The sequence below is a fragment of the Xiphias gladius genome, chromosome 12 (assembly GCF_016859285.1).
Source record: "Xiphias gladius isolate SHS-SW01 ecotype Sanya breed wild chromosome 12, ASM1685928v1, whole genome shotgun sequence".
Classification (NCBI taxonomy): domain Eukaryota; kingdom Metazoa; phylum Chordata; class Actinopteri; order Istiophoriformes; family Xiphiidae; genus Xiphias; species Xiphias gladius.
Window position 1 is genome coordinate 16,996,656 of NC_053411.1, and position 14,433 is coordinate 17,011,088.

A 14,433-nucleotide genomic window follows, 5' to 3' on the forward strand; every position below is an offset into this window, starting at 1 on the left:
ATTCACGAAATGTGTCACCTTTAACTTTATGCCTTTTGGAAATCAGGTCATCATTTACCTGCTCAGATATTCACAGTAACAGAACCCTTAAGGTTCGTTGGCAGAGAGTTCCCACTTACCTTCTAGCCCCCACGGCACAGGTGGAGGTGCTGCCTGCCTGTCGGTACCTCCATCAATGCGAAGCGAGAGGTTGCTGAGAAAAAGACTCATATGCAGTGGTTAATTACAGGTTGAGAAATGACTGCCATGGGCCTTATATCTCTATGATCCACATTCATTGTTTCTCTCTCTTGTTGTAATGGTAACAACAGTTATCGGTAACTGGGAGATCCTGTTTACATTGGGAGCAACACAAGTAACGAAAAGCAGAATGCTGTGTGTGGTTCATCAGGATGTCTGCTAGATAAGGGACTAAATCTAATTGGTTTATTCCATATGTATCTTTCAGCAGCCTTTAACAAACACCATTTTCTGTAAGCCAGTGGTGAGTGAAGGGGCCGTGGTTACGCCGCGCTCACGTTACATAGTTTAAACTGTAGTCGCGAGCAGCCGAGCGGGAAGACGGTTCGCGTCGGCCCCGGGCCTGTAATTCTGAGTCCACGATATTGGGAATTTCTGACACCGACAATAATCTCCCACTTGGTGAAAGTTATTACGGACATGTCAACAAAATGTGGGCAGAGTGGTTGCAACTGCGCCACCGCTGGCAGGCATCGAAACAAAGTCCAATATTAAGACTAATTCAATTGATTTAACTTTGTAGCTTTAAGACTGTTTATTTGTATCTGGTTTCACTTGGTAACTAACTGCTAGAAATACGTGACGCAGTGAAATAAGCTCATTTAAGCAGTTTATCTGGTGTGACTACAAGGTTAGTGCTAGGGCGGACCAGATCAAGCTTGATACCCGTGGCACATGTGGAGCTACCAGTGTCTGTTAACTGCATTGAGCTGAAGCAAGATGTTGCTGAAAAAAAAGACTGTATACAGTGGGAAAATACAGTTTGAGAAATGACCGCCACGGGTGTTATCCTTGTGATTCGCATTCCTTGTTTCTTCTGTGGAAATTCTAACGGAGTTCTAAAGTGAAGCCTGGGTGGGTTTATCATTTATTCACCTTTGGTGATGCCCCTAGAGAATTTTCAAGGTCTCTCCCAGGGGCCTTAGACAGATGCTTTATGAGTTCAGGGGGCCCCACCTATGGAGCAGCCTGTCGCCTTACCGTCAATGGAAATAAGGCAAGCTATGTCTGCCTGAGCTTCAATTTATGGCCAGTGCATGGGCAGCGTGTGAACATTAGATATGTTTCTATCTAATTGGATGATGTGTTTGGGTTGGAGTCAAGATAAGTTCTTTGTCTCAAGAAACACTAGAAAAGATGATTGTAAGACTCTTGGAGGATCATGCTCAGCCTTGAGGCCAGCCTTCCAGGCAATTCAGCACTAACACAAAACTTAATCAGGATTCTGCTCATCCATCAATTAATCCATCAAACTTTAATGCAAAAAAACCCCCAACAACTCCTCTACAATAGGACAACTTAAAAATTGATCCTACTGTTAAACCATGGTCGGAAATCATGTGAGACACTCGAGTTTTATTTAATATTTTATAGAAACAGAACAAGGCAAACTGTACAACAGAAAAAAAGGCAACATATTGGACCCCTGTTTAAAGAAATGTCACCCAATGCCATGGGGTTATATAAAAATGAAGTAACCATGTTGTTCTAAACAGTGACCTTTAACTTAACTTTACTGAAGTCATCCAATCCTGTTAACTGTCAACTTCTATCAGGTACCTTTTATGATTCTGATTAAATTATATGGTTAAATAATGGATTTAATATATAATTGCTCATCAAAATGATAGAATTTATTTTTACATACCACATTTGTCATGATTTACTAGTGATATACGTATAATGCTGTACTGTACGTGTATTTACGGGGCGAAAATGTCCGTCCACCTGCACACGCGGAGACTGGGAGGACATCAACACTTTAAAAGTCATTTTCAGCTGATTTTGTAGATTGAACGGTGAAAGACAAAAACATCCCATAATGTAATCTTTATGATCTGTATGGACTTTGACAGTTAATTATTGTTCACGATCACCTGCAAAACTAGAGACAATAGGAAACTGTCTTCACATTGTCACTGAGAGACAAAATTATAAACACTCTCATAAACTGGCGGGGTTTTTGACCTTACCAACGCCAGTCTAAGATTTAAGAAAACAACCTCACGTGGTTACGTTGTTCACAAATTCCCGCTTTGCACTAGCATGGCTATTAAAGCTGTAGGGGTTGTTAACACTTACCTGACCTTTTACACCATGTGCAAGCTTAAACATTATGCTTTATTTATAAAACTTTAAAAACTACTTAATAGACACCCAGAGTAACACTTCAAAAAGTGCTCCATGTTGCATTAGGAATATCAAAGATAAGATTATACCTTTGCATACTGTAGGTTAAAATGATTGTCAGCTTTTATTTCACTACCATCTTTCCCTGAAATGTATAAAGATTTTTAAAGTGATTTATTTTCCAATCCTTTCACTCCTATCATTTGTCATTAATACCATCTCTAAAAGATTTTAAATCAGTTTGACCTGGAGAGACAGCGTCCTCTTCCTGTTTTGTTCCGTAAAGCAATCGGGCAGATTTCTTTCCAAATCTGAGCTGTGGATCACAGGTCAAGTTTCCGCCCAAACTCAGCGCAAAATGTCAAGCAAATTTCCCAAACAATGGGAGAAAGAAAACGCAAATTAATATGCGTTTCCATCCACTACTTTTCTGTGAATATTAGGAGTTGAGTGCGTCAAGATAAACAGCTGGTGGCGGGTGCCATTAGACCCTTGTGGAATGAGATCTTGTGCTTAAAAGAGGGCCAGTCAAACCTCAAATGAATGAAAACGATATGGAAAACATGATGGAAATAAGGCATTTATGTTTGGTTCATGTAATAATTCAAAGAACGTTACATTTTCCTGATTGCTCCTCACAAGATCTGGTTTCTTCATCTCTTCAGTGGACGTTTTAGTCACATGCTTCTTGTACGTTATTAATTTGCTAAGTCTAAGTCTAAATTATTTCCGATATGGATGTTTTGTTTTTTTTAAATTTGCAAATTAATAACATGTATAAAATCAGGACAGAAACCTGCTTGCAAGCTCCGATTCTGCTCAGTTGTATTGGGTGACTAAACTCAATGTCTTTATATATTACTGTAATAGTCATTTATTCATGACTAGAATAATACATGTAACACCTTTTAAAAGTGGACTTCACGCCTGTGAATGTGTGACTTGCTGACTCCCTGATGAAACTCTGCTCACGTTCCTGGTTTCTCTAGGAAAAAACTGATGCAACTGTAGACAGAGCAAGGCAACGAAACTGTAGAGTTGGACGGAGTTTTAATCTCCAATGGGACAACCCATGCTAAAATATTTATTAAGAGTCATGGTATATACCGTGTAACTTACTATATTTAGATAAAAGAATGTGCCAAACAGCAAATAGTTTTTTTTTCTACGCCACTGTGACCACCACGGCTTATTATGCACATTCATTTGTCAACTAAACCCCTCTACAGTGGTTGCAGACGTTTCAGTTATGCAGCTTTACTGTTTTCACGTTTTTATTTCAAAAAAGTTTAGTAGCCGAAGTCTGGATCAATCAGAAACGGAGCCTTGAGATTTTTGTGTTGAACTTCCTGATGGTTTCTGTTGAAGCTTCTGGTAATGTTTCTGAAAGAAAGAAGGAAGAACACAAAGAATGTAAAGCCATGTGTCGGATTTTGTGATTCATTTTGTGTATGTTGTGGTTCCCGGCCGATATCCCATCCAAGCAAGGATACATTACCCAGAGACGGCTGACTGATCCCCTATGAGCTCGTTATCAGATAATGTTTTAACTGCGTATGTAGAATATAAAACCTTAGTTAGAGCCTGCTTAAGAAACCTAAGATTGTCTGGTGATAACTAGCTTGGTTGTATCATTTCTTTCAGGCCACTGTTTGATCCGCTACCAGGTGTCCAGTAACGTTCAGTCCTTTAAGAGTTTGTACTAAAATAAAGAACGCAGCCAGAAAGTAACCAGGGTAAATCCTTTACGTGATACATTTTTTCTTATGATTGTTCATGAAAAGGTTAAACTACCCTTCTGCTTCGGTTTGGGCCTGTTTATTCTGATTGAGGTGTTTATATGAAGCATATTTATTCTGTTTGGGCTTTTAAACTTATTGTAATAGGAATGTCAGGCTACCTGTTGATTTTTCAACTAAACCTCTCTGAAGTGGTTGCAGATATTTCACTCGTCCATGTTATTATATTTCACATTTAAAAAAAATTAGAGCAGTAGCTGAAGTTTGGATCAATCAGACTTGTTTGATTAGCATCCTTTTTGTGTATAATAGTTCAGTTGGGCTTCGAAGAGATGAGACTTGGCCACCTTTCATGTAGCTGGATCTCTCAACATATGTTTGTGCGTACCTGCAGGTTGTCGTAGTGTCTCTGGCTGCTGCAGTGGAGCTCCTTGGCGGTGCTCTCGTTCAGGTAGAAAACAGAGCAGAGATTACAGAAATACCCCGATCTGGGGACCACAAACTCCTGACCTAAAGAGAAACAGAAACAGAAATGTTAAAACAAAAACAAAAAACAAAAACACATTTTTAAAATCTACATAAAATTGTGTTCTTCTCACCCAGGGGGTTGTTGGGGTTGAATGGTGGCAGTTTGAAATCAGCAGCAACACAAGGAGAATGAGAACGAGATCTCTTTGCTTCAGGTCCGACAAGCTCCTCCTTCCTTTTACTAACAGCTGAAGAAGAGGAGGAAAGAACAATCAATAATTCATTTTAGCCCTGACAATCATACTAGAGCTGCAACATTTAGTCAATTTATCATCAGCTTTCAACTATTTTGATAACTAATTAATCGATGCTGTTATTTTTCAAGCCAAACTTCTGTTTAGCACTTCCCAAATATAATAATTTGCTGATTTCCTGTGTCATATCTGATTTTGAACTCAGTATTTTGGGATTTTAGACTGTTTGAATAAAACAAGGTATCTGAACACATCACTTTAGGATTGGGAAATTATAGTGGGCATCTTTGATTGTTTTGACACTTTAAAGACAAATCAATTGAGAAAATAATTGTCAATAATCAATAATAAAAAAATAATTTTCTTTTAAGACTAATTTCTCACTACTTTCTGACTAAACGTTTAATCGATCATGGAAATAATCATCATTTGGAGCCCTAAATGTAAGAAAATTTGGAGAAAGCAATTTGGAGAAAATTGTTGGTCCAAAAACAAACAAGCAAACATCCTGTTTATGCTAAAACTCAGTCTGTTTCTCATTCGCTCAGCTCTCCGTACCTTTGATGTCCACCTTGCTCCATCCTTCCTCACTACATTCTTCCAGGCTGTGGTTCTCAGGGTGCAGGTCCTGCCCAGCAGAGGCGGCATCGATGTGAGCACGGCTCGCTCCTTTCGCCTCTGCCTTCTGGATGTCTTGCTGGCTGTCACTTGACAACGCCGATGGATCTTTGTCCAATGATGAAGAGGCATTGAGTGAAGTGGGAAGGGGTACATCACAGGCAGCTGATTCCTTTTCATCTTCTCTCTCATCTTTTGCAGCAATTTTTTTCCCCCTAGTAGATTTTCTCACTGTGGTAAAAGACATTGAATTGATTGAGCAAACAAACGAAAGGGAAACTGAGAAATAATAGTAGCTAAATGTCATATTCTAGAGCTCCAAGAGCTGTCAAAATTGTACATTTTTCATTTTTGAGTGGGAAGTGATTAGACTTGGGGTAATGGCAGGACTGTACAAAAGATACTGATGTGTTTGTGTGTTACCAGGGGTCTGTCTGGTTTTCTTCTTGGCTTGACCTCTTGTCCTGGTAGTTTCCTTTTCTTCCTCCTCTTCAACTTCTCCCACCTCGTCTACTGTCACAAAGTTAATACTCTCCTCTAAAGTAAGTCAAAGAAATAAAAAAAGAGAAAGTTTCAGGCTAACATAAAAACTAAAACATAATGTATTCCTGTAATGTTTTGCAGATTTCAAAGAAAAAATGCCATTTTAACAGAGTTGTGTTATGAAGTGGGAGGAGTGGCTGACAACCACTCAATCTCCATTTCAAAATGTTTCTTTCATGCTATTGTCACCGGATTTTGTCCTAAGCTCTGTGACTGGATGTTTCTTACAGAAACGCACCGTGGGAGTTGTGGCTGACTTTTACTGGACATTGTTATGTCCATGGTCTATCTTTGCCTTTGAAATCAGATAACTTCTAAAAGTTGGTCATCTTTTGCACTGATGATTCAATGGGGAGAATTTAACCTAACATTATCTCTGGAGAAAACAACAGGAATCTTTAGTTGATGTAACACTATACCAAGGGTATAAGGGCTGGGTTTTGGAGGAGAAGCTCTTATTTTTGAAGGATATAAAGTTGACGCAGATTTTGATTACATGACATTTTAAGAGTACTCGACAGAATTAACACTTCATTTCTACAACATTGTCAGACTCAGGTTGGACAAGTTAAAAAAAAGATTGAAAAAAAAAATCAATGCAGCAGAACAAGAGATAGTATTTTTTTTAAATTTCACACATTCTTCCTTGTTAAAACCCAGTGACTACATTACCCACAATGCACTGACCGTCAAGTTTTATTGGAGATTTGGACGTGTTATGCTAGTAGTGGCTAAGCCTTGGGCTTCTAGCCTCAAAGAGAGTTAAGGAGCAGGCTACAGAGGTTTGGTAAGATCACTTCTTTCTAACTCCACATCCCCAGGTTTTTTACATTTTCAAACTTGTACTCATCAGACCCAACTGACGGCGCCTTAACTGATGTGACTTGAGGCAATTTATCAGACTCCACACAGCTCCCTTGGCAGACACAAAAGGCTGTACATCTCTGTACAAAGGCAATAGTACTCCCCCCAGACCTGTAAGCAGACCTGAATGTGTAAAATCAGTAGAGTTCCCCTTCAACGTGACTTCTGACCTGTCCAGCACAGAAAGTATTTAGTGTTTCCCTCTATAGGGCAATTAAAGGCGTGATAAAGAAATTATCACGCTAAATTTCAAACTTTATAAGTCAATTCGCTCATTGTTTCAGCCTGTCACCTCTGTAACTTTACGCAATTTTACCATGGTTACATTTGAAGTATGAATTTATGCATTTTGCACTAAAAACTGTTTCACACTATGAACAATTGTACTGTGTATTCAACTTAACTGCTGACTGCCCTGGACTTATCTGATTACATTACCAGTATCTCTGCACACTATGTACATATGACTCATCACACGGAACCTTACTTCCTCTGTAAACTTGGTCGTATATACTGATTTTGTGTATTATGACGTGTATTATTATCATATGATGTTTATAAGGATTTACAGTAGCTTCATTACACTTTTTTTCTTTTTTTAGTTTTGTATTTTATTGCTACCTTCTCTCTTTAATTTGCTGTTCTGACACCTGCACGAAAACATATTCCTGGTACACATGTACTTGGTGAGTCTGGTTCTGATTTGCACATTGCTGACTGAAATTCACCAATTTGTTCTGTCCACCTACAATACTTAATAAAAATAAATAAACAATAACAATAAAGAAAGATGACTAATGAAATTCTCTCTGTAAGACGTTTCAGAATTTTTAAGTTATCTTGTGGGTATAACCCAAATATTCCTCTATAAGTATACTAGAATTTATAAAGGTAGAGTAACACACACCTGTGTCATCGTGTTTGCGTTTAGCAGATCTTGAGGATTTTGAGGATTTCTCAGCTTCATCTTCATCTGCCTTCTCTTCCTCATCATCACCTGCTTCATCTAAAGTCACCAAAGTCTAAAAAGAGACAAGAAATCTTTAGCATCAGTGTTTCTGTGCACAGGATGTAGAGCACGCTGTATGTTGACATGTTTTTCACTGCATATAATACAATTTTTTCACGGAAGAAAATCAAACTTGCATGCTTTTAAACCTTGATCTTTACCTCTGGGTTTAAGGAGTCCATGGATTTGATTTGTGTGCTTTGCTCAACCTTTCCCTCCTCTTCCTCCTCCTCTGTTATTTCATCCAGAGTGACGAGCGCCTGCAGGTCTCCTTCTGTGATCTCCTCATCCCACTCTTGATCCTGTGCCGCTCTTTCCTCTCCAACCTCATCTGCTCCCACCTCATCCAGAGTCACCATCTCCTCTGTGTCTACCTCTACGTTCTCTTCCTTTTCCCTCCCCCTCTCCTTCGCCTTCCTCGTCCCTCCCCCACTGCTGCCCCTTCCTCCTCTGCTGCTGCTGCTCTGGCTACTTCGCTCCCTCTCCTTCTCTTCTTTCTCCCTGGTCCTCCTCTCTTTCCGCTCCTTCTCTCGATCCTTGGTGAGCTGCTTCTCTTTAGCGGCAGCTTGCCTCTTCCTCAATTCTTCCTCCTCAGCCGTGTCATCAGGGTAATCATCCTCCTCATCGCTCACTTCATCCAGGTTCACCAGAGCGCTCGTTGCATCTGTTGTGTCATTTTTCTTGGACGATTTTTGATTTTTCTCCTCTGCTGTGGTATTACTTTGGGACTTAGTTGTTGATTTGCCCTCTTTCTTAATGTCTGTTTTGGGTGTTCTTTTCTTCTTTCTCATACCAGACTCTTTTGTAGCAGATGGATCATTATTTACCTCCTCTAAATCATCAATTATCTGATACAGACTCTCCTCCTTGACGACCACTTTTTCAGACATTTCCACAATGGTGGTACTACATGGTGGTGTGTCATCTTTTACAGCTGGTGCCTCCTCTTGTGGACAGATTTCATTTTTTGTCTTACTTCTTTCCCTCATCCCTCTATTGGACACCTCTGTGGTCATCAACTCTTCCTGAACGTGATCATCTTCCAGAGAGTCTACGATCTGATAAACTGGCTCCTCTTCCTCCTCGTCATTTTTGGGTGATCCTGCGAAAGATGCACTTTTTATTTGCTTGTTGTCGTTTTTAAAAATGTTCTCCTTTCTTGCACTGTCAGACTTTTCTCTGGGAGGGTGATCGTCACCCATTTCATCCTCCACGGAATCAAGAATCTGATATGTGACCTCTTCTTCATCAGCCACTTTTTCACCGTCATCCTTCTTCGGTGTTACGGTGTCTTTTTTTGTTGTTTTAACCTCTTTCTTTGGTCTTCCCCTTCTTCCTTTTCCTCCTGTAGCAGGCCGGTCATCCTTAACGACCTCATCTTCCACAGAGTCTAATATTTCATAGGTAGCATCTTCCTCACTGACCTCTCTTTCAATGATGTCACTCTTGTTTATTGGCATGCTCTCTTTTGGAGGTGCCTTCTCCTCTTTCTTTGGCATTTTCCCCCGGGATTCTGCTGTAGGAGCGTGCCTCCTCCTTGTTGGTGTATCCTCTTTTTTTGTTTTCTCATTCGATGCATCTTTCTTAGTTGTTCTTTCCCTTCTTCCTCTGGTAGATCTTGTCATAATGGTCGGTTCTTCTGCGGCCGTCTCGTCCTCCACAGAGTCTAAAATTTGATATGAAGCCTCCTCGTCTCCATCTGGTTTTTCAGATGCCTCAGTGAGATTCAATGTCATTTTATCCTCTTTCTTTCCTCTTGCACTCCTTCTTCTACCAGACCTTTCTGTGGTGGCTGCATCATGAACCGGTTCCTCTTCAACAGAATCTACTATTTCGTACACCATCTCCTCAGTGACCTCTTGAATCTCTTCGTCTTTTTTAGAAACTTCTGCAGTGGCATCCGTCTTCGTTCGGGTTTCATATTTTTTAACTGTCCTGTCCTGTTTCTTTGGTGATTTCTCCTTCTCTTCACTTTTGGATGCTCTGGTCCTGGGGCAACTCCTCTTTGATGATCTATCATCTTTTCGAGCAGTCACCTCCACTTTCTTGGTTCTTTTTTCCCAGTTGTCAACCTCTGACTCTGTTGTTGTTGGCAGATCTTCAACAGAGTCGATTACCTGATAGGTATCTTCCTCCTCTTCTATGCGCCTTATGTCTTCTTTAGACATCTGATCACTGGGAGTTTCAAGCTTTTGGCTCTCGTCTTCCAATTCCGTCTGATCGTCAATTGAATCCAATATCTCAAAAGCTTCTTGTTCAGAAACATCACTGTCAAGGTCTTTTAAAGTGTCTTTGTTGTCACTAACTTTAAGAGGCTGGTCTTCATCATTTGGGATTTGGTCATCAGTTTTTTCCACATCTTTGGAGGCTTTGCATTTGACCTCCTCTTCTTTTTGTTTTCTCTTCTTTTCATCTCCCTTACCCCTTGGAGCTTGTTTGCTACATGTATCTTGGAAACTATCTTCACTACTTGCCTCCTGATTTTTATTAATTGCGTCTTCAACTGCAGATTTATCATCAGATTTGTTGACGACTTGATTCACATTTTCCTCAGAAAGCTGCTTTACTGTGGAACCGTCATCTTCGACCAGGTAACTGTCCTCTTGACCTGTAGCTGCTTGGTCTTTAGTAGCACTGTCTGTGACTTGGAAAGAAGTTTCCATTTCCTTTTCACTGCACTCCTCAGGGCAGGCCTTGCCTTCATTGTTGATACTGTCCAAGACCTGAAAGGTTTCCTCGTGAAAACTCTGGATTTTCTCAGGTTCAGATAGCTGGGTTTCAGAGCTGCCTACTTGGTCCCCATCATCCATCTGTTCATCTGTTTGGTCATCAAGTGAATCAAGGATTTGGTAATTTTCACCATCATCATGCTCCTCATCTCCCCATTTGTCACCATCATCTTCTTTCCTTTTCTCTATGCTCTTCTCTAGGTCTTTGAGTGTGTTATCCTTAAAATCAATCCCCAGACTCTGGGCTTGGCTCAACTCTAACCCCTGTCCCTGCGCAGCTGGATGCATCTCTGATGATGTTTCTATTTTTGTCTGTGACTCAACAGTTTTTTCAGCAATTCCCTCTGCTGACACTTTGTGGTCAGACTTTGCCACTGCACTCTCTGAGGCTTTTGCTTCTTCTCTGTCTCTCTCAGGATGGGTCTCTATTGACGCCTCCCTTTCACGTGCAGTGGAGGACGATCGGGTGATACAACCCGAAGATGAAGTATCAGACATTTTGACTGGAGATTTTTTCCTACCCTGTTGTGCTTTCTGACCAGGAGAGGAAGGGGTTTCAACAGACAGTGAAGAAGAGGCAGCATGGATCTTACTAACATTGGCAGAAGAAGAGGGTTTGGGAGGGGATTTGGTACGCTCAGATGAGTCCTTGGGCTTTCTTGGTGACACAGAGGTCAAGTTAGAAGATGAGCTGCTCTTCATGGAGTCTTTATTTGGCTTGGATGAGGAGGATGAAGATGAGGAAGAAAAGGCTGAGATCTTATAGTCTCTCAAGGACCTTGTTGAGGTCTGTTTAGCAGCAGATAATGCGTCTGGGCTTTGCCTTTCTTTCTCCTCCATGGAGGACTGCTCAAAAGAGGAGCAGCTCTGGTGGTCAGGGCTTCTGTCTCCAATGTCCTCGCCAACTTCATCAACAGTGACAAAGTCATCCATGTTGAAATTTTGCTGATCAAAAAGGTAGGCGTCTGAAGAAACAACATCATCTGTAAAATCATCCTGACCGAGATCAAGAACAAAGAAAAAAAAAATCAATCTCTGATCAAATGAAACAGTTAACTCATTAATAAAATATAGTTGATAGTTAGACCTGATCATTTATCACAAACTATTGCTTTTAACAAGGACTGGTGAAAAGGAGTACAGATAAGTGTCATAAACAAATTCTGAGAAAACTGTATCATGTTTACCTTCTCTTGTCTCTTGATGTCTTCATCTTTTACAATTGCAGAGCTTGTGTTGGCTTTGCTGGGGCTCTAAATAACAAATGGATTCTGGATTAGTGACAGGTGAAAATAAATATAAAAGGAAGTTTTTTCAAACTAACTCTGTTTGCCCTAGTTTACAAAACAAGAATTAACTATTTGGATATAGTTAATGACAATTTAAGCTCCCAAATCTCATAACACTATGGATTTCTTAACTTTTACGTTCCATCAAAAATAAAAATTTCACTACCAATGTCATAACTTGGTTTTTAAAAAACTTAAAATGGTGTCAAGCACTGAAAGCATGTTGCTGATGCACTGCATATTGTTACTGAGACATTGGTATCACTCATTTATACAGTGTGTTGCTTTTCTGTAAGTTGAACTTCGTTGACAAAGGCAGAAAAAATCAACAGTATGCTGGTGTCTCACACTCACACATTATTATTTAAAGAATAACGCTGGTGTTAATTTATATTTTTGTTTTTGTCCGCAAATACCATGGAAAACCCAAAATTAACGATGTGTTAGTCTGCCTTTTGTCTCTGACTTCCCTTGTCTCAAGCCCATTGGTTCCCACTAAAGACATGAAAGTTTAAAATATATAGTTTAACTTAACAAAAAAAAAAAAAAAAAAAAAAAGCTGAGTAAATTCCAGCTAATCACTGTTGTGGGATTGAGTCAAAATACACTCTCAGAGCACTTTATAAAGGAGCACTTCGCTTTATTAGTGTTCTTAATAAAGTGCTCGGAGATTGTAAACTACAATTTGTTTGTCATGGTGATGAAGGAACATGTCACCCAGTGCAACAGTGTGGCTCACACTGATTTTTTTTTTTTTTTTTTTTTTTTAAATGGTTTTTGGACGTTGGATGTATATGGCGAAATAAGATATATAAGACTTTGGATACAGACAATATTTGTTGATACAGGGTTCCAGACTGCGACCATTTTTTGAGAGTGTACCAGTTAAAATTTCACAATGTCCCATTCGTGCGAGTCCATAATGAAAATTAGGTGGTTTTGGTGCCCCTCCTTCACAGGTACTGCATTAGCCATTGTGGTTGAAAGCAGAAATTTTTCTTCTTGCCCGGGCTGAGTCGGTCTCTCTTGCTGCCTTCACTCGCATCGTGTGCGCATGCGTGAAACAATCCATTTAGTTGTTACTGTGTTCCAAAGATGAAGCAGTTTATTGCTGATTATTTTAAAAAACAAAATGAGGAGAGACAGGAGGAGGCTGGTGGAGAGGGAGAGCCAACGAGAGGTCCCAACTCAGACACAACTGATGATGAGGGTGCACGCTGCAGGGAGAGTGCAGGTGCAGGAAGGGAGAGACTGACTGAGCCAGTGAAGAAGAATAAGGTACTACTACTACTACACAATGACTAACGCAGTACCCATTGGTACGGTATGGGGGGAATTCTATCCTGTGTATGTATTGTAGGCAATGTGGTTCGTGCATTGCACTATTAGCCAAATATAAATGCTGAGACAATTTAAAGCCAGGCGTCACCTCCTTCTCCTCACTGTGTGTCCTGCTTTCTCGGGTGAGTCTGTGCTGGCGAACTGCTGCTGTAAGAGCCCTGAAAATGTCCTCGTCAATATGAAGAAGTTCTGCGACATTCTCTTGGGGCTTGACCAGACTTTTGGCTGAGAGTGTGGGTCTGGAAGCAGCGGGGACGGTGTTTCTACCAGCAGCAGCATCTGTAGTTGTTGGTGACTTGTTCTCCCTCTTTACCTCTGCTTTCTCTACATCTTTACTTGCTGTTGGAGCAATGGTGGAGTCCATGGAAATCTCAGTTCCCAGTTGCTCACCCTCATCCTCCACTGCTACGTCACTTGCAGCGGTGGCACTTGGTCCTGCCGTGACGGATTCACAAATGATGGATCCATCAGGGGCTACTGGTTCAGCAGAGGCAGGAGTACTGGTTTGCAGAGCAGGCTGCTGCCCATTATCAGAAAGTTCAGAAGGAGGAGGCTGTGTTGGGGGTTTAGCTTCAACATCGACGGTGTCCTCTTCAAGGTTTATTGTGATCTCACTGGAATCTTCAAGACGCTGTTTTAGGCTCTTCAAACTAAAATTAAAAACAGAAAAAATTAGGTTGTTGTTGCACTTTAAGAGACAGTTAAATAAGAAATACTACTTCCCAGTTCTGATCCAGTGTCCGTGAGTTAATAGTTCTCTTGGTTTATGCCAAATATATTTTAGTAGGTTGAGTGATTTTTAAATCAAAAGTCCTCCCTTTTCTCTTCCTGTAAAGCATTTACAGCTGCAACTAATGATTATTTTCGGAATCAATTAAACTGCAGACCTTTTTGCGATATATCGCTAAATTGTATTGTATATAAAAATGTCACAAAATAGTGAAAATTGCCCATCACATTTCCCCAAAGTCCTTATTGATGTCGTCAAACATAGTTTTTTTTGTCTAACTGACATTGCAGAAACCAAGTATATTCAGTTTACAATGATTTAAAAACAGAAAACCGGAAAATTCCTCACATCGGAGCAGCTGCAATCACAGAATCTTTGGCTTTTTTGCTTAAAAAGTGGCTTAAACAACTAATCAATTACTTGCATATTAATTTTCTGTTGATTGCTTCGTTGGTAAATCTTATAACTGTGTTGCAGCT

The 14,433-nt window shown here is 40.2% G+C and overlaps 1 protein-coding gene across 1 annotated transcript in view; it reads right to left on the reverse strand.

The window, feature by feature from the left end:
- Positions 1–3,631: 3,631 nt before the first annotated feature.
- LOC120797015 overlaps positions 3,632–14,433 on the reverse strand; it is a 30,345-nt gene continuing 19,543 nt past the window's right edge. Inside the window, exons 26-34 of the mRNA XM_040140215.1 lie at positions 13,313–13,874; positions 11,782–11,847; positions 8,027–11,590; positions 7,764–7,878; positions 5,873–5,986; positions 5,390–5,680; positions 4,709–4,825; positions 4,498–4,619; positions 3,632–3,753 (exon numbers count right to left, since the gene is read on the reverse strand). Of these exons, the coding sequence (XP_039996149.1) occupies positions 3,679–3,753; positions 4,498–4,619; positions 4,709–4,825; positions 5,390–5,680; positions 5,873–5,986; positions 7,764–7,878; positions 8,027–11,590; positions 11,782–11,847; positions 13,313–13,874 (5,026 nt within the window). The 3' untranslated portion in view covers positions 3,632–3,678. The remainder of the gene's footprint in view (positions 3,754–4,497; positions 4,620–4,708; positions 4,826–5,389; positions 5,681–5,872; positions 5,987–7,763; positions 7,879–8,026; positions 11,591–11,781; positions 11,848–13,312; positions 13,875–14,433) is intronic.